The 20,115-nt window shown below is 33.8% G+C and overlaps 2 protein-coding genes across 2 annotated transcripts; one reads left to right on the forward strand and one right to left on the reverse strand.

The window, feature by feature from the left end:
• The first annotated feature begins 5,273 nt into the window (after positions 1–5,273).
• Positions 5,274–11,376, forward strand: LOC132163865 (Transmembrane amino acid transporter family protein). Its single transcript, XM_059574246.2, has 7 exons — positions 5,274–5,561; positions 5,825–6,055; positions 8,638–8,735; positions 8,846–9,032; positions 9,546–9,676; positions 9,788–10,021; positions 10,759–11,376. The coding sequence occupies exons 1-7, from the start codon at positions 5,438–5,440 to the stop codon at positions 11,137–11,139; spliced, it is 1,386 nt and encodes a 461-aa protein (XP_059430229.2). The 5' UTR covers positions 5,274–5,437; the 3' UTR covers positions 11,140–11,376.
• A 692-nt stretch (positions 11,377–12,068) lies between these two features.
• On the reverse strand, positions 12,069–16,650 carry LOC132162804 (AT-hook motif nuclear-localized protein 1-like). The gene is made up of 5 exons (XM_059573033.2): positions 16,377–16,650; positions 14,223–14,290; positions 13,977–14,105; positions 12,641–12,802; positions 12,069–12,383 (listed from the first exon to the last, which is right to left on the reverse strand). The coding sequence occupies exons 1-5, from the start codon at positions 16,648–16,650 to the stop codon at positions 12,069–12,071; spliced, it is 948 nt and encodes a 315-aa protein (XP_059429016.2).
• Positions 16,651–20,115: the final 3,465 nt, after the last annotated feature.

Here is a 20,115-nt window from a genome sequence, read left to right on the forward strand (position 1 = left end):
GAAAATAACATGAATGAAATGCATACAGGGAAAAAACATGAACAAAGACAATACGAGGAAAATAAAACAAACGGGAACAGGCACATGCAATGTGGATGCCGATTGTGCACTCGTCGGAAACCGACACCAGAAGGGAATGATGGAAGCTTTACGCGGTGGGGACGCGGAAAAAGCCCAAAACAGTGGACGGAGGGTGGCGAAACCAATCGCCAGCTGGTCGGAAAACCATCGCAGCAGGGGACGTTGAAGCTCATTGCTAGAGGGGAAGCTCATCGCTGGAGGGGCACGAGGAAAGACCCAGCATCGGACGGTGGACGGCAGAGCGGGCGGAGGAGATCGGCGGTAAACACAAAACAAAACTGGGGGGAGTTTAAAAAAAACCCCCCAAAATCAGCACCCACACCGAGTGGCACACAAGCAAGGCTACAATAACATCACACCAAAAACACAGCAAAAAAAAGAAAGGAAATGAGCAGAAAACAACTAGAGAGCCCCTCCAAGGACAAAAGCGGAACAAAGAGGAAGGGGCTGCAGAGAAAGGGTAGGGAGGAGGCAACCTAGGCCAGAGACATCAAGTAAACTACTGGCACCCGGTGCAAGGGCAGGCGAGGGGGAGGAGGGAGGCAACAAACGGCCATCCCTCCTCCCCTCACCATGGGAGAGGGGGCTTACCTGAGGCTGCAGCGCTAGAGAAAAAGTGAGAAAACCCTAGCTCGTGTTATACAACTTATACTTTCAAGTAAAAGGTTTTACCTGTAAATGATTAGTGTGTTTAGAATCTGTGGTTATATACTAATCATAGTACCTAACAAAATAAAAAAGAGAAATATATATATATCAAGTTGTTTTACAATTAAATGATGTAAGGGCATTACAAAAAGTTAAGTGTTAGAAAGTCATACACATAAAAAATTAAAAAATAAAAAAAAATAAAAAAAAAAACACAGAATTTTACAGTGTGTACCTTTCCTTTAGAACGGACAAACAAAATTTTTTTGTAAGTGTTCTATATTGTATAGTAATGCCTTTTACGTTCATTATTGAAATGACACAAATAGTAGTTTTTTATTACCAGATCATATACCCGCAACCTAAATATTGTTTGAGAGAGAAAGACAAGAAAGAAGGAGAAAGGTCCTCAATGAAATGGAGAGGAGCCCGTTCCTAATTATTCAATAAGGGCACTATTGAATTTTCTAGGTATCATATCGAGCTTCATTTCTTTAAAAAAAAAAAAAAAAAATTCAGCAAAAAGAGAAAAAAAGAAGTGTATTCATGAAAGCTTATCTAGCTCTCACGAAAAATGATTTTCTCTAGTTCACTCCTTTCAATGTAAGAAATATATTCCCTAACGTTCGATTGTTTATATCACAACAAACAAAATTATTAAAAAAAATAATATTTTTTAAAACAATTTTGCCCTTGTGATACAAAGGACCGGATCCTAGCTCCCACAAGGTTACCAATTAAATGCATAGAGAAATTTTTTTAGTTTTGGTTTTTAATACTAGGGAGCTAGATCAATGTCTTCAAGAGAACTAAGTTAATTAGAAAAGAAAGAAAAAAAAAAAAAAAAAAACAAAACAAAAGAGAGAACGAAGTTAAATGAAATTCTTTTAGATAGCATGATGGTGTACTATGCAGAACATTGGTTTAGTAATCACATGTAAATCCAAGGTTTATTATAATCTGTCAACCAATGAATTTTTTTGGTTTCAAATAATCATTAATCTATTAATCTTGACTTTATAAATATTATAGGGAAAAATATAAAAAAGTCTTCCAAACTAGCAGATGTTTTTTAAAGAGCCCCACGATCACGATATTCAAAATGTATTAAAGTAGCCCATCAAATTACCAATGTGGGTAAAAATTGCCACATATTTTTTTTGTATATTCCTATAATACTCTTATTCTTTTAAAAACTAAAATAAAAAAGTAAATTTTTAAAATAAAATAAAAGGAAAGGGGTGGCTGCCAGTTGAGCAGACCACATGATTTGATTTTGCATTTATTTATATTTTTTATACTGCACAAGCGATTTGTAATTTAAACTAATTACAATGGCTAATTTTTTATTTATTCGCCTCATGTGTGTGTGTGTGTGTTTTTTTTTTCTTTTAAAAATAGTTTAATTTATTTTATTAATTTTTTTATTTAGTTTTTAACTGAATGGAGGTATATATAGATATATGGCCTTTTTAACACATTTTAGTAGTTTGATGGGCTACTTAAGCACATTTTGAACATCATAGAACTCTTTAAAAAACGGTTGTTAGTTTGGAGTTTATATATATATATATATATATATATATATATATATATATATATATTTTCCAATATTATAATATAATGTTATTCTTTACACTCATTTTACTTTTAAGTGACTATTAATCACTTAAAAAAATTAAAATACACCACATAAGCCAATGTTACTCTTATTATAATATTAGTAACACCAACAATAATAGAAAAGGTGCCTAAATCAAATTCTGTAAATCATGTGCTCCACGGATTTGTCCCAACAAGTTTCGAACGGTCCGCCACTTATTAGAAGCATGTGAATTATATAAAAACTCTCTCCCATTTTATTTATCCAAATAACACAAATAATTATTGGAAATCCAGACACGTGCTACACGAGTCACACGACTCATATATGTCACATATGACACCTCACGTTCCCACATTATATGGTTCAAAAGTAATGAATTCAGGCAGTGGATTCTGCATTGTCTTGTCTAGTACTTATCGTGGATTTCCCATAAAAAAAGAAAGTCATCATAGAAAAAGTGACTAATTGCTCAATTTCACAGTTAATTTGGAAAATTCAGAAATCCAGTTATCATGGATTATGCAGATATTCTTATTTAAATTCGATTATATATGTTGAGGCCCAAATTGAATGGATTGATTGTAAAGTCGTTATATAAACATATGTTAAGTCCTATATTGAATTATTTAATTATGAATTGTATAGATTTCGATAATGTAAATTTTTTTCAAGGAGTTTTAATAATGATTAATTATTTTTTTAGTTTTTCCTAATCAAAAAAGGCAGGTGAATAGCTCCCCAACCTACCCACCCCCCACCCAAAAAATAAAAAATCGGGGTAACTGCACTTTAGACCCCTGAATTACCACTCGATTTGAAAAACTCCACTCAAACTTCGAAACCTCTCAATTTGAACCCTTGAACTTTCTATTGCAGTCAATTTGAACCATTCCGTCAGATTTTAAACGTTAAAAGTGAAACAATGACGTTTATACCCTTGCCTTTTTTTTTTTTTTTTTTAATTTCAAATTAAAAATTTTAAAAAATATATTATATAAAAAAAAAATCACAAAAGGTGACACGGTTGGGCCACCTTGTGACTTTTTTTTGTTTTTTTTTAATAAAAAGAAAATTAAAGGGTAATTTTGTCTTTTTAAGGGTTTTAACGGCAAAAATTGACAAAGGGGGTTCAAATGATTGTAATTGAAAGTTTAGGGGTCTAAATTGAGATGTTTTGAAGTTTGGTAAGGTTTTTCAAATCGGATGGTAATTTATGGGCCTAAAGTGAAGTTATGCCTAAAAAATAAAAACCCCAAAAAACAAATTACAGTTCCATATTTTCTCCAAGCTGACCTAATTTTATAAATATACAAAATTTTATGCCTAAATTACTGTAACCGGTAGCTTTAGGCATTACTGTAACCGAAAAGTAATAGTGTTAGAAATGAGTTTAATTTGGGCCTAACTCAACTCAAAAGTTAGCTCAAGAGTTGAGGTTTCCCCTCACCCTTATAAATGGCCCATCTCCTTAATACCCAAGCATTGTGGGACTTCCAACACGCTCTCTCACGTGTGGCGGGAGGACATTCAAGCTAACACGTGCAGGAATTGGAGACAGTGGGCCACAGCCAATTGGGCGAGGCTCTGATACCATGTAAAATATAGAAAAAGTGATGCAAGTTTTGTAAAGAGAAGAAGAAGAAAGGGAAGAAGAAGAGAACACAAAGAACTACATCTTTATTCAATGATTTCCATTGTTACAAGAGAAGATAATATATAGACTAATGAAGGAAAACCCATTCCATAAATCATAGAGTAAAATATGGAGTAAGCATGAAACGTGGGGAGGGAATCACGGGATTGTAGATTAGTGGGATATGCTTGATTTGTTCATATTTTATCTTTTAACACTCTCCCGCAAACTGATGATAAGAACTTCCTTCAATTTGGTAAACAAAAAGGCAATTGGTAGTGAGTTGGATGAATCTCGCCATAAACCACTAGAGGCGGTTGGATTTCGCAGCAAAAATACCAAGGGGCGGTCGGATCTCATTGCAAATTACCAAGGGATGGTTGGATTTCGCCGCAAATACCAAGAGGCAGTTGAATCTCGCCACAAAACCACTAATGGGCGGTTAGATTATTTCACCACAAAATACCAAAAACTTTAAGGCTACCCGCCGAGACTTTGGAAACACCTTTTGTTGCAATAAGAACACCTTTTTTTACACCATCATTTGGGCACAATTGAACCTCCCCCCCCCCCCCCCTCTTTTTCATGGAATACAACTCATCAAAGAAATTCTGCACTGCTAGTCACATGGGCTACCCCTCTCGTTGTCCTTCGTGTGAGAAGAAAAGAGAGGTGATAGGATTTATAGGAAGTCCATCACAAGAAAAATAAAAAAGAAGGTTTCTCCAAGCCAAAACACTAAAAATAAAAAAGATTTCGTGTGGGAGAAGAAGGAGCTGATGGAGGAGCGGTGCGCCACTTAATGGACAGTGCTGGCGCCGAATGTGGAGGACTAAAAACAAAGATAAGAAAGAGGCGTTAGCCAACAAGCTCTCATACCATGTTAGAAATAGGTTTTGGACTTAACTTAAAAGTTAATTCAAGAGTTAGAGGTTTTTTTCACCTTTATAAATGGTCAATCTCCTTAATACCGAACCAACGTCGAACTTTCAACCAAAAAAAAAAAAAATAGTTCATTTCTTCCTACAGAAGGTGCCTATTTACTCTAGGTAGGGCACAACCCATTACTGAAATTCAGACAGCTTAGTAAGATCCACAAGGTTCTTTCTTTGGGGACCCCGATACTACAGCACCATTTAAGTCCAACACATACCCCCATTACTATGAAGTCCCACCATGGGACCCAAGATCATTTTCCAAGTAAATAAATAAGTGGGCCAAGGCCCATATTGCGTGTCCAGCTTTAAAATATCGTACTTTGAATTGAATGTTAAGGTGGCCTCTCTTCTTCTTTTCTTCTTCTTCACAAAAAGAGTCAAAGAAAATGGGCATCAATCGGTTGACTCTATTGCGTGTGCTCTAATTACTATTATATATATATATATTACCTCAATAATTTGTTTCTGATCCAACCTTTGCGCTTCCTCTCTGTCTCTGACTCTCTGTTTATCTTTGCGTGAGAGACAGAGATGGGTGCGTTGCGACCAAGCTCCATAGCTAATGAAGGAAACGATGCACAAATCCATGAAGATGCACACCATGATGATCAGAAGGACCTTGATGCTGGTGCTCTCTTTGTTCTTAAATCCAAAGGTGATCATTTCTTTTCTTTTCTTTTTCTTTTTTGCCCTTTTCAAATGCAAGCGGTTTGTCATCCTCATTCATCTCTTTTGTCTTTTTCATCACCCTTGTCGTCATCTTAGTTCTTCATTTATTCTCATTCCTACTTATAAATCATTTAATATTAAATATTAAATAGATGAAAATGAAGAGGATCTTAAATCTTAATCCCTCTTTGATCAATGGGTTATTAATTATTATTTTTATTTTTTGGTTGTAAAAAAAAAAAAAAATAGGATCATGGGTGCACAGTGGATACCATTTGACAACTTCAATAGTTGCTCCACCTCTGCTGAGTCTTCCATATGCTTTTGCCTTCCTTGGATGGGCGGGTGGAATTCTTTGCCTCGTCATCGGAGGCCTCGTCACTTTCTATTCATACAACTTAATCTCTCTGGTTCTTGAACACCATGCTCAGCTGGGTCATCGCCACCTCCGCTTCAGAGACATGGCTCATGATATCTTGGGTAACACTAACACCCCTTTTCTTACTTCTTGCTTACTTTCCTCTTCCATATTTTCTTACTCTGTCTTTTTTATTTATTTATTTTTTAAAAGAATTGATTATCACGTACAGAGCTAATTTCTTGGGTTAAAAATTAATTTTCTTACATTTAACTGTATATATTGTACTATATTATTTAAAATATTTAAATCATTTTCAAACATATTTATTGTAGAACTTGTACCCTTCCCTATTAAACCTAACCCGATTAGGATCCTCTACCATTTTAATTAAAGAAATAATAGAATTTTAAATTGCGTAATTTTAATTGTTCTTAAGAAAAATGCTACATATTAATATTGTGGTATATTTCAGTTGAAAATTACGTATATTTTCATAGGTTCTTGCTTTCTATATTATAAAAAAGCTTTGAGCAAAAATTCGACTTTTGATTTTATAAAAAAGAAGTTTCTTTACAAAAGTAAAAATGAAGTCTTTTGAAACAAATTTTTTTTCGGTTACCTTTATAACATGCTACGTTTTTAATAGATAGCAAACGTTTCAGTAACTAAAAATGACATAAAGTCATAAATTATATAAGAAAAATGTTATACATCTCAAATTTTTTTTCTCAAAAGTTGGTTTATAAATGATGTGTCATCATTTTATGAATTGGCAACACTTTCTAAAATAATAAATCTCATGAGATTGTGACACATTATTTGAGAACTAACTTTTAGAATAAAAATTTAGTATGTGTACAAATTATAAAAAAAAAAAAAAAATCGAGAATTCTGAACCAATCCCTACACGTCATGTGTGATGATAAGGTGACGCGTAACTCCACGCGCTTAATTAGGAGACATGTAAATGAACTGTCGCAGTATGGTGCTTTTTTCCACGCTTAAAACGAAAGGTCAGAAAGATATTCTTGGATTCCCATGATTTTGTTAGATTTCTTATAAAGTTCTGACCCTGAATTTTTAATAAGGTAAAGTCGAGTTAACTCCTTAAACTATCACATTAATAATAATTTACTTTTTAAATTATTAATTACTATAATTTATTTTCTAAACTACCAAAACAATGACAATGTACTCTCCAATACTAACAAAATAATGAAATTATCCTTATAAAATTTTCAATAAGACAAAAATATCCTTAATTTTTTTTTAAAAAAATTGAAATTTAGTATTTTTATTTTTATTTTAGTAAGAGTAATTTCATTATTTTTTAAAAAAATTGGAATATATTGTCATTGTTTTAGTAATTTAAGAGGTAAATTGTGGCTATTGATAATTTGGGGAGTAAATTGTCATTGAAAATGGGGTTAAATGGACTTTACCCTTTTTAATAAGTTTAGTTATTATTTTTAATTTAAATTAATACAATATAATCACGTAAAACCAAAGAAAATCTCTCAAAATAAAAAAAAAATAAAAAGAAGAAGAAGAAGATATTTTTGGCCTAATACGTTAAGAATCTCTTATCTATCTCTGATTTGTCCCCTAAGCTTTTCATTTTCAAAGAAGTGATGCATTACACCACGACAGCCTACATTAAGTTGAAAATTCGACCACGTGTTCCTCGATTACGGAAATTAAAAAATTAAAAAAAAATCCCTTTACGCCAACTCTTTTTTTGCTTGACTTTTCTCTTTTGAACAAATTCAATGCATATCCACAAATTTTTTATTTGTGGATTGATATTTTCAGTAATTTAAATTACTAATAATAATTTAGACAATAATTATAAAAGATTTTATATAAAATTTACCTTTCAAATTTATACAAATTGATGATTGCCCATTGTAAATTTGTAATACCGGACTTGGATTTCCACAATCCAATTGTAGGGAATTGCCTACAAGTAGTCTGAACGTCGGATCAGGATTTTGTACAATTTCTTTAAAATTGTAGATTCTCAAATGATGTAATTTATGAATTTTATGAATCGTTGCTTGAAAAATGCTATCTATTAAGGTTTTGTTTGGGATTGTATTTAATGGGCTTAAAAATGCTTTTAGCACTCAAAAGTCTATTTGAAGAAAAAAATACTTGTTTGATAAAAAAATTAAAAGCACTTATAAGGGTCCAAAAAGCTTAAAAATAGCCAAAACTCACTTTTGGAAAAAGTTTAAAAATGAAGTATTTGCACAAAAACACTTTTTGGCTTAAGAGCTCTATTTCTCAAACGCAATTCCAAACAGGCTCTAAAAATGTGTTATGTTGTTGAGGTAATCCAAAAGATTTTTTTCCTCCCAAAATGCTTCATTTTCACTTTTGTAGATACGCTTCTTCTTCGTAAATCAAAAGATTATTTTCGGTTCAAAGCTATTTTACAACATAAATAGCAATAATTTGATGAAAATATACTGAATTCTTAACTGTAACATACCACATTTTTAAGGGGTACCATTTTTTGAGCATTTTGATACTTAAAAATGGTCAAAATTACGTAATTTAAAATTTTATTTTTTTTAAAAAAATTGTAAAAGATCCTAATATGAACGTACATTGTTGCCAAGAAAATTAAGATAAAGTGCAAGACTCTTAATTAATGGAGTGGTAAAGGCTTGCAGCATTAACCCAATGAATATGGCAGGACCCAGATGGGGCAGGTATTATGTAGGCCCAATTCAGTTCATGGTCTGCTATGGTGCTGTTGTTGCTTCTACACTTCTAGGAGGACAATGCATGAAGGTTAAATTCCTACTCTTTTCTTACATTATTGGCTGAGGTTGGGGGGTGATAATAGCTAATTAAGACCATTTATATTCCTTTTTTCTTTTTTTCTTTTTTTTTATTTGCAGGCAATTTACTTACTAACCAACCCGGATGGAACTATGAAGTTATATGAATTTGTGATCATATTTGGGTGCTTTATGTTGATTTTAGCTCAAATCCCATCATTTCACTCGCTGAGGCACATCAATTTGGTGTCATTGGTTCTCTGCCTGGCCTATAGTGCCTGTGCCACCGGTGGTTCCGTTTCTATCGGTAAATATTATTCATCTGAAAGTAGACAGATTAGAATCTCCAACAATTAATTGTTCAAATTGTTATCAATTTGTGCAGCACATTGTGAGAGAGCCCACATCCGCTCAATTAAAATGTTAGGTTGTCTCGCCACTTACTTGGGCAGTTGGGTCTCATTTTGACTTTCTCACATGTGTTGCCCAAATTACTATAAATCTTGATTCAAAGTAGGCACATACGGATGGCCCAGATGGGGATCCACAACAATTTAAGTAACTATTGTGATATAAGATTTCATAATGCGGAATATATACATAAGCAATGTGGAACAAACTCACATATTCTCTAACATGTGAGAGAGTCTATATGAAACCCATTTGCTTGAATAGGTGCTCAAAATTTATTTAAACAAGTGAATCTCATATAGACTCTCTCACCTTGGTTGTCAAGAATCTCAATATGGCAATTCCACACAAGAAACACATTAGAAAAGTTGATTAAAATTTACTAAAAAGCATGGATTAATTTTATCAGGATCTTCCTCCAAGGGGCCAGAGAAGGACTATTCCCTAGAGGGCAATACTGAAGATCGCATATTTGGGGTCTTCAATGCCATCGCCATCATTGCCACAACATATGGCAACGGAATTATTCCTGAAATTCAGGTTTGAAGTAATTCAATCTTGGTTTTCACATTCTTAATTTAAATTCAAGTGCAATTGAAGGAGCAAGAATGAGAGTTTTTTTTTTGTTTGTTTGTTTGTTGGGGTATATAGGCAACGCTAGCACCACCAGTGAAGGGGAAGATGTTCAAGGGACTGTGTGTTTGTTATACAGTAGCCACGGTGACTTTCTTCAGCGTAGCCATCTCTGGGTATTGGGCATTTGGTAACCAAGCCGAGGGCCTCATCCTCACCAACTTCTTGGTCAATGGCAAAGCTTTGGTCCCCAAATGGTTCATTTTGATGACCAACATCTTCACCATTCTCCAGCTTTCTGCTGTCGGGGTGGTGAGCACATCTCTCTCTATATATATAATTTATAAAAAGACAAATTTACCCTTTAGATTATTATTTTTTTATTAAAAAAAAGGAAAGAAAATGAGTAGCGAGTTGGGTGACCCACGACCTGGCCGTAGGTCATTCAAAGCGATTTGTTTTCTTTCTTTTTTTTTTTTAAAAAAAAAAAAAAAAAAAGAAGAAGAGGAAACTTTACTTACCCTTAAATTGTATGTCACCTGTTTTATAATGTCTTTTATAAAGTTCAAAACCTTTCAATTTTGTGTATTGACTTAATTTTTTTTTAATGTCCCCCCTCTATTAAAATTTTTCGTTAAATTCTAAACAAATTGGGTATTTTGGGAATTTTATTGGGATTTAACGAAAAATTCTAATCGGAGGAAGACATTGACAAAAATTAAAAGTTTGATACACTAAATTGAAATAAATTGAACTTTATCGGAGGAAGACATTGACAAAAATTAAAAGTTTGATACACTAAATTGAAATAAATTGAACTTTAGTGGAAACATTGTAAAAGTGATGACAATTCAAATGGGTTTACTGTCACCCTTCATGGAGAACACTAAAATGTTTTTAATTTTTGGGAAATTTTCACTTAAAAGGGGCTAATAATTAGAAAACTGATATTGAGAGTTTTGATAATTCAAAGTTACGGTAAAAGACCCTCAACAGTTTGGGAGGGGAAAATTTTGCACCAATACTTAAAACGACATGGTTTTGCACAGGTATACTTGCAGCCCACAAATGAAGTGCTTGAAAGCACACTCGCTGACCCGAGAAAGACCGAGTTCTCGGCCCGAAACGCCATCCCAAGGCTAATTGCCCGGTCACTATCGGTAGTGATAGCAACAACAATAGCCGCAATGCTTCCATTTTTTGGGGACATCAATGCTGTCATCGGAGCATTTGGTTTTATGCCGCTTGACTTTATATTGCCGGTGGTGTTCTTCAACTTGACATTTAAACCGTCAAAGCGGAGCCCCATTTTCTGGTTGAACGTTACTATTGCAGTTGTTTTTTCGACATTGGGGGTTATTGCGGGGATTGCCGCTGTTAGACAAATTAGCCTTGATGCCCAAAACTATCGGTTATTTGCTAATGTATGAAGTAGGGACAGGTATCGGTGTCGGTAGGGGCATTTTCGCCTACCGATTCGTAAAAGTCGGTTAATTAAATGACTTCATAGCGACAAGAAATAGTTTCGACTTTTTCGGTTATTCGGTTAGTCAGTAAATAAGTGGCCGATCAAGTCTGTTAATTGTCGGTTATAAATTTTTATATTAAGAATTATCAATTTTCTTGTAACCTACAGAATCAGAATATGCTATATAAATAAAAAGAAAAAGTAAATTCATGGAACATGGACCAAAATAATAACCACAAATCAGCTGGACAATTAACCGGTAAATTAGAGAAAGGTAAGCGTAGTTCCATATTTAATTTTTCTTTAGCATATTATTTGTCTGAAACTTTTTACATCTAAAACTCAAGTTTTTTTTTTTTGGTACTAAAAAGTTAAATTTAAATATCATATTTGTAATTCTCATTAAGACAAGATATGGGAGAATTGACAATTACCACTTAAAATAGAAATTGAAACTCTAATATTTCATGGAAATTGAAATGTTCATAGGAATCTTAGTTCTCAAGAATCTCGTCAAACACTACCCAAATTTTCATGAATTTTCAAAAATCAAGAACTCGTATCCTAAAGTCTCAAGTATGGACACACCTTAAGTTTCATAACTAACATGCCGATACACACACAAAAAAAAAAAATCTAAAAATTTGAGTGGGGGGAATTGCCCTCCATTGGTGATTTTTAAGCAAGGAGTAAAGCAAATAGGATCCGCTTCGATATAAAACTAGAAAAAATAGTAAATCCCAGATATAGTTCATTGGAAAGTATAGTATGCACCTTCAATGAGAAGTAAGCAAAGCTGCTTTCAATTTCAGCTTCTGTCTAAACCACACTAATATAAGACCTAACAGATCAAATAAATTTGTCATTGTCATGAGAGAGAGACCTTAATATCTAAGGAGAGAAACTGGGGTCGATGTCAGGGAATGTTCTGAACTGTTGTGGGGCAACCAGACCAAAGCTATATGGAGGAAAAGGGTTCATGTTTTGATTCAAAGCAAAGAAATCAGATCCTCCATGGACTGGTGGTTCCAAGAATGTAGATGTCGGTGTAGTGCAATTATCATCACCATCAGTAATATCAGAAATATGACTGGGAACTCTAATCGAATCCGAAACACAAGGAATACCGGCAGCCGTGGAGGACTCAGATGAGGGCCTCCTTTCGATTTTCTTACTGATGTTTTGCTTAAAACTGCCAACAATGAGCTGATAAATCAAGAGAACCCAAAATAAGTCTGACAGTAATTATCAAGCTAACAATGTAAGGGCTTGAAGTTACAAGCAAGCACAATTTTTATTTGTTGGAATCTATTTTGGTGGTACTCAATAAGGGATTATGATCTTTCTTTTGATTCTAATAAAGTGACCCTAACTGATCCACATTTGTAGCCTTTTGGTCACTTAAGGAATCCCTTGAAGGAATCCCAATCTTAAAAATATTAGAAAAGCAAGGCCTAGCTTACTTGTATGGGTTCGGCCGCAATCAGTGCACCTACGACAACACCACCAAAAACATTGCCATTAGGTTTGGCCAATGAGATTCTTAACATGCCATTTATGCGACGTATACCACCCGTTTCAGAAAATGTATATGATCCAGATAAGCGCAAAATCTCAAAGCGACCCTGCATGAAAGAACAAACAAAAACCTTTAAATTTCTAATTTCTTATGTATGAATTAGAACCTACAAATTCATTTTCCGCATGGCACCAAAGTGGACCTAAAGGATTCAAATATTCAAAATGATGGTTGTTAAACATATGAATTATCAATTCCCTTTCGAGATTTTTAGTTTGTCAATCATAACATGCATCCTTCAACGCCATGCCTGTTGGAGGGTTTTCACTAACACAAAGAACATTTTCATCCAAATGGTAACAGTGACACAACTTAAATGCACTAATTTGATTGAAACTTCATTGGACTAGGCAGTCTTGATAATTTATAGTAACCATGTTCTTGGCAAATGTAGACAGCAACTGACAAAGAGAAAACTCAGACAACAAATATAAAAGAGTAGGCAAGGACACAACAATACCTGAATACCAGATACCAGAATGCAGTAATCATGTTGTCGACTGTATACTTATATTCCTTTTCTTTTTTTCCTTTGGTGGGGTGGGGGGTTGAATGAATTGTGTTAACCGTATTCAAAATATTGTACGTAGCAAATTCTATATGGCAATCTTTTTGTCGTGATGGAATCCCTCTTTCCCAATCATGGCATTTATCAGGAACATGTCCCACAGAGACTGGTTTACCCAAAGATGCGGGTGGTATCATCTAGGAAGTAGTCTTCCAAAATAAACGGAAAGAGAGAAATAATTACATACAAAATGTGTGTATATATATAATCTAGAGAGACAGAGAGAGATGTATGTATCTGCATGCCTGCATGTGTGTTGGTTGTGTGCATATTTATATACGTAAGCATGTGTATTTTTGTGTCTACAGACTGACAAATAGTACAAACTCCTTAACTGCTATTCACATGCTCATAAAATTCAGCAGAAGCTAATTTCGGGGTCTTAATAGACAGATAATTTTTTTTTTTCTCTACTTCTTTAAGAAAGAAGGGGTAGAGTGGCGGTGGACTTTTCCATTTCTACCCAACATCACCAACAAATTACTAAAATGAAAAATAGACTACCATATAGGATGTTGTCTATAAAACTAGTAAAACAAATAGGTAAGATATCTTTATGAAACGCATGAAATCCAAAAATACTAGCCATCCAACAAGTCCTGAAAAAGAAAAAATGAGGGGAACAGGAATGATAAAAGAAGATTCACAGTACATCATATTTCATAGTACCACCGCAAGGACCAGGTTCGTGAATTACAACACTGCAGAGCACACCAGTAGCAGAAAGAATACTAACTCCCAGAGGACCCTGAGAAAGTGATGATATTCTACTAGCGATATCCTGCAAATGAAAACACATAATGTCTTAATGTACCATTAAGAGAATAGACAATATGCCAAGTAAGAAACTATAATATGAAATGACCAAGAAAATTCTCTCACATCCATCTAATATTACCTCACCGGGGTTTACAATGATTACATGAGGGGTTATATTTCCTCCTAATGTGTCTGCAGCAAAGTTACCTGCATTAAAAGGAATTCACATGTGAAAAACAAATAAATCTATTTGATAAAAATATATCTTACCAAAACAATTATACCTAATAAATTGAACACCAATGGGAAAGCTAAATGCCATTTTACAACAGCTTATGTTACAAGCCTTTGGCTATGAGAAATGCTACATGAACTTCCTATGTTGCAGTGGAAAGCTGACGTGGCAACTATCACCTTAGAGAGTAAGCACTTGTGGGTATAAAAGAGGAGGTTTGTGTAGCATTTCTCTTTAGCTATTGCTTAAGAAAAATGCTCTTAAGCTTTATCTACTCTTGGTCCAGTCTTGCCAATTGTTGTTCCGTTACTTTCTTTTTTCACTCTCATGAGGGTGTTTCATCCAGATAAGCTGCATATTTTCCTTCTCTATATTAACTGGAATTGCATACTTCCCTTGAAAAGCTATGATATTAATTTCCCACCATAATTATTTTTAATTCTTTTCCAAGCGTGATGATTCTTCTTCAAGACTAGCAATCTGCTATTTGAGCAGAGTAATTCCCAGTTAGAAGCAATCTCAGAATCATTTATCTCAATTTCTGATCTGGATCAACCGTATTCAGCCATATTCTTTCTAAGAAACTCACTTAGAAGTCAAAAGGTTTTTTACAACTTATCCACTCTTGGTTGAGTCTCAGCAACCACTGTTCCATCACCTTTTTTTTTTCAATTCAAGATCAGGATATTTTCTATTTCTTCCACTAATACTAAATTTTCAGAATTTGCCGCCTAAAAAGTAATTTATGCCTAAAATGAAAAGCAAACAAGTTAATTTGACGGAATGAAAAGCAAAAAATGAGAAGACAAAGAAGGCCACAACAGATCAGTGGATGGAGGCAATTTGATTGAAAAACGAATTGAGGGGAATTTTCATCAGCATCATCTCCTTGATCAACTTGGAAAAGTTCCCCGAGGTTGAGAGTCTTAAAAGGTTTTGATAAGTGATAACTTGAGTTTCATTGATAAAGTAAACTGAAAACCTTTAGGCTAAGTTTGGTATACTGGAATGATGATTCCTTAGGAATAGGAATGGGTATTAACAGGAATTCAAGAAGCTCGAGTTGAATGATCTTTTGTTTGTTTATAACATAAGAATGACCAAATTTTTTTAACTAAAATTGAATCGTATTTTGCTCAAATTTTCTAAAAAACCCTAGCTTTAAAAATTATTTTCCAAAAAGAGTCTTTATTTTTTTAGGAAAAAAAAAGAATTTCCAAATATGTGATTGACCACTCCCAACAAATGCTCAAATGCTTTGAGGGTGGTGCAACCCCCCATAGCGCATGAGGGTGACCGTGGCCACCCATGAGCAATGGAGGTGGTCATGGCCACCCATGATGCTCATTGGGAGAAGTCACTCCACCTATAATTGGCACCGATGGTGGTGACAGAAGGAATTTTTTTAAAATTTTTTTTACTTTTTACATCACATCAATCACTTTTTATTATTATTCAAATAAAAAAATCACTACAAAACAAAAAATTTTCATTTTTTTCATAGCAAACATTCTTATTTTTTCACTTTTTTTAAAAAAAACATTCTTACATTTTTTGTTACAGTACCAAACCAAAACCCTTCAACAAACACACCCTCTAATTATGCACCTGTGTGGAATGGTTTTAGGTTTGGGGGAATGGTTATTCTTGACAGGAATGGTTATTCTTGCTCCAATGGTTTGTTAAGAATGCCAAATCAACTTTGTGACTTGTGAGATAGGTGTGAAATAGAAATATGGTATTTAACAAATAATCTTGAAAATTACCTTTTTATCCTATAACTAACAAATTAGGAAAGATTGATAGTCCCAACCAACTTATGGACTAAATGTGGTATATATCTTCACTTATTTATCATCCATGGGTCTGTTTCATTGTGCTTAACTTTAAGTACACTCTATTAATAAAAGAGTTATCAGAGGTTTTACAAAACCAGAAAAATTCAAGATTATTTTACAAACCCAGAAAAATTCAAGATTATTTTACCCAAATAGGAGAGTCAAGAAACCCAAGAAACTCTGAAAAGATAATCAAAACGAAGCGCAACAAGAAACTCACCCAACGAAGCCGATGACTCCCTTCTACCAGAATCTCGAGGCCCTATTGGGGCCCGCTTGTACAGATTCTCAGGCATTGAAGGCGAAAGGCCCACTATGTCCCCATCGACCTTGTTCTTCCTAGGCCGTCCCCTGTTCTTCTTCACTGCACCTTCCAAGCCCGTTGGGCCGGACGACCCTCCTCCTGGGCCCACCACCACGACGGGCCTAGCTCTCTCTGCGCCCAAGCCCGGGCATTCAACCTCAGGCACCACCGCACCGTTCATGTTCTCCATGGACCAAGAAAACCAAGAGAATTCTCAAAGAAAATGACAAAAAAGGTTAAACAGAGAGAGAGAGAGCGACAGAATTTGGCTCTGACAGAGACGAAGAAAGAGTACGTCCAGTGCAAAAGGCAGCAGCAGAAGAGAAAATCTTTTTTGTCGATTCAACCAGTGGGACAGTACGTATTTTATACAGGGACTGTTGTTTTCTCGTGTCCCAAGAATACCCTTTTGACAATTTCTGAAAATTTGACTTGGATTTGAGGAAAAACAAAAAGTGGGTGATTTAAGAATGAGTAATACTAAGTATCATCTTATTATCCTCTTAAAATCTTTCTAAAGTTAATATGACTTTTAAAATCACCATTAAATTTTAGATGAAACATACTTGAATTTTGATCCAATGGTGATTTTGAAAGCCACATCAACTTTGAGTGAACTTTAAGAAAATTTTAAGAGGATACAAAAATCGTACCTAGCATTACTTTTTAGGAATACTCTCCAGTTCAAATTAAAACACTCATTCATTATAACTAACTGGATACTCTCCAGTTCAAATTAAATGGAGAGAATCCTAATTCGAGTGGAGTGTGATAAGCTCAAAAAAAAAAAAAAAAAAAAAAGCTTGGGAAGAGATAGATTTCCATTCAAATTCTATTTTTTTTTATTATTTAAGGAACTGGCTGTTTAATAAGAATGCAAGTTTGATATTGACATTGTAATACAGTCTCTGTATTTAAGAGTTACACAATAAAAATTATTATTAAATGAACTAACAAAATAGGTGTTATACATTATTCTTTCAACCATCTTTCATGTGTGTTTTACACAAATTTAAAGATAGATTCACTCATTTATTATACGGAAATGGTTGAGGTAAGGATTTTTATCATTTCTGAAATAACATATAAGAATACATGTTGCATTTGATGATTTTTACGACCACGTCATGTGATAAATTTGCAAAAAAGAGGGACGGGAGATAAATGTGCATCACTTCTATAGTTAATAATATTTTAATATTGAAGGGATTTTATTTCCGTTGAGATTGGAAGATATGTATTATATTGAGATTTGATTTTGAAATTTGAAATTATAGGATTCGTTTACTGGAAAATACGGGGCATATTTTTGTTGTTATCAAGTATCAATTATGATTCGTTGTTTGTTAATCACAAAAACAATTTTTATCTTTATCTAACATCAGAATATTAAAAAAAAAATCAAAATCAAAATCTCCAAAATACTATTTTATAAGAAACATAGGCGATCAATTCCATTAAAAAAAAGGAAAGCATAAGAAAAAACGAATATAAGTTCAAATTATAAGTACGTCCTCAAACTTACACCTAAATTGCAATATTCCCTCAAATTTTAAAAAGTTGCAATTAACACCACAAACTCCCCAACCCTTTCACGTAAGCCTCTGTCAATAGAATTTTCTGTTAACGTGGAGAAAAATTGACAATTCGCACCTGAAATAGAAATAGAAATTCTAATATTTCATAGGAATCTTTTTAAATTCTCAAGAATTCGTCAAACGAATAACCTAATTTTCACCAATTTTCAAAAATCAAGATAATGAGTACGATAGTGAGTATTATTCACTCATCAAATCAAATGAATAAAAAATAATATAAATTTTCTCTCTCCTTCTATATTATTTGAAAAAGTTAAAAAATATATATATAAATAAGTATTTAAAAAAGAATATTGAGATGGAATAGTGAAAGTTGATAGTTAAAATAATGAGGCTACTGGGAGTGTTAGCCTCACCAAAATCATTTTTTTATTATTTTGGTGAGACAATTTAATAAAAGTAGCTTAAATCTTCACTTTTCAAACTTACTACTTTTAAATAATAATAATAATAGTGAAGGGACAGTACTTACCCAATATAAAAAATACTGTTTATTAACCAAATAAAAAAAGAAAATCAAATTTTGGGCATGCTTCATCATTTCCTAAAATAATTGTGTGGGGGAATTGGAGATCTTTCAGTTCGAAGATAGCAACATAGAACTACAAAAATGAGTAAATCCCAGATGTAGTTCATTGGAAAATATAGGTATTCATCTTCAACTGCCACAAATGCGAAGTTAGAAAGCTGCTTTCAATTCTAATCAATGGAATCATCTGCTCCTCCATGGGCTGCTTCCAAGGATGTAGATGTAGGTGCTGTGCAGGTATCATCATCATCACCACAAGTCATTTTAGAAATATTAACACCGGGAACTCCTCCCAGATTGGAAAAAGGAGGAATATTTCTGGCAGCCGCGAAGAAATACTGCCTTAAACCGCCAACCATTACCTGAAAAAATCAAGAGAACCCATTAAATAAGGCAATTTTCAAGCTAACAATGTACATGAAGAATATCTTAAAAACATTACAAACATTAGAAAAGCAAGCAAGGGCTAGCTTACTTGTATGGGTACGGCCGCAATCAGTACACGCGCGACACCGCCAAAAACTTCGCCATTAGGCTTCGCCAATGTGATCTTTAACTGGCCATCTACATCACCCCTTCCGGTTCCGGATGATTAATATGCTCCGGTTAGGCGCAAAATCTCAAAGCGACCCTGCATGAAAGAGCAAACAAAACCCTTTAAATTTCTAATTTCTTATATATGAATTGGAACCAAACGGTAACAGTCACACTAAAATGATTTATTGTAACCATGTTCTTGACAAATATAGACAGTAACATGTTGGAGACACAGAATAAATTCAGACGACATAACAATATCACACTACTCTCACACCATGTTGGTAAAATGTCTAACCTCAAATACCAGGGCTACTAAACTCACCTAACCCCCAGGGTTTGAAGAATTGATGCCTAAAACTCACTGACTAAAAAAAATGAAAAGCAAAAGAAGGAAACCTTGTTGAGAAGACAGAGAAGACCACAACAAATCAGTGGATGGAAAAGTTCCCCAGGGTAAAGAGTCTTAAAAGGTTATGATAAGTGATAACTTGAGTTTCATTGATTTAGAACACTAAAAAACCTTAAGGTTAGGTTTGGTACACAAGAATGATGATTCCTTAGGAATAGAAATGTGTATTACTAGGAATATAAGAAGCTGGAATTGAATGACCATTCCTATTCTTTTGTTTGTTGACAACATAGGAATGTCAAATTTTTTAATTGGAATTGAATCATATTTTGTTCAAATTTCCTAAAATGCATTAGCTTTCAAAATTATTTCCTAGAAAAGTCTTCGTTTTTTAGGCAAGCCAAACTAACAAAAGCTTTGAGGGTGGTACGAACAATCGGGCGCAGGGTGGCCGAGACCACCCCCAATGCTTAATAAAATCTCTCTTGAATCCTACATACCAATGCCTTTAATGAATATCAAATATTTTTTTTTTTTTTTTTTTTTTTTTTTTTTTTTTTTTTTTTTTTTTTTGAATATCAAATATTATAATGGCCTTAAATTGCTTATTGCCATCATATGCTAGTGGTTTATAAAATT

The sequence above is a fragment of the Corylus avellana genome, chromosome 8, assembly GCF_965113065.1.
Source record: "Corylus avellana chromosome 8, dhCorAvel1.hap1.2, whole genome shotgun sequence".
Taxonomy (NCBI): Eukaryota; Viridiplantae; Streptophyta; class Magnoliopsida; order Fagales; family Betulaceae; genus Corylus; species Corylus avellana.

Excerpts from the sequence above, each read along its gene's own strand:
- LOC132162804 (XM_059573033.2), bottom strand. The coding sequence starts at position 16,650 with ATGGAGAACATGAACGGTGCGGTGGTGCCTGAGGTTGAATGCCCGGGC. Across the intron at positions 14,106-14,222 it reads TCATTGTAAACCCCGGTGAG|GATATCGCTAGTAGAATATC; the intron begins GTAATATTAGAT and ends TTTCATTTGCAG. Across the intron at positions 12,384-12,640 it reads TTGCGGCCGAACCCATACAA|CTCATTGTTGGCAGTTTTAA; the intron begins GTAAGCTAGGCC and ends TTGATTTATCAG.
- LOC132163865 (XM_059574246.2), top strand. The coding sequence starts at position 5,438 with ATGGGTGCGTTGCGACCAAGCTCCATAGCTAATGAAGGAAACGATGCA. Across the intron at positions 5,562-5,824 it reads CTTTGTTCTTAAATCCAAAG|GATCATGGGTGCACAGTGGA; the intron begins GTGATCATTTCT and ends AAAAAAAAATAG. Across the intron at positions 8,736-8,845 it reads TAGGAGGACAATGCATGAAG|GCAATTTACTTACTAACCAA; the intron begins GTTAAATTCCTA and ends TTTTATTTGCAG.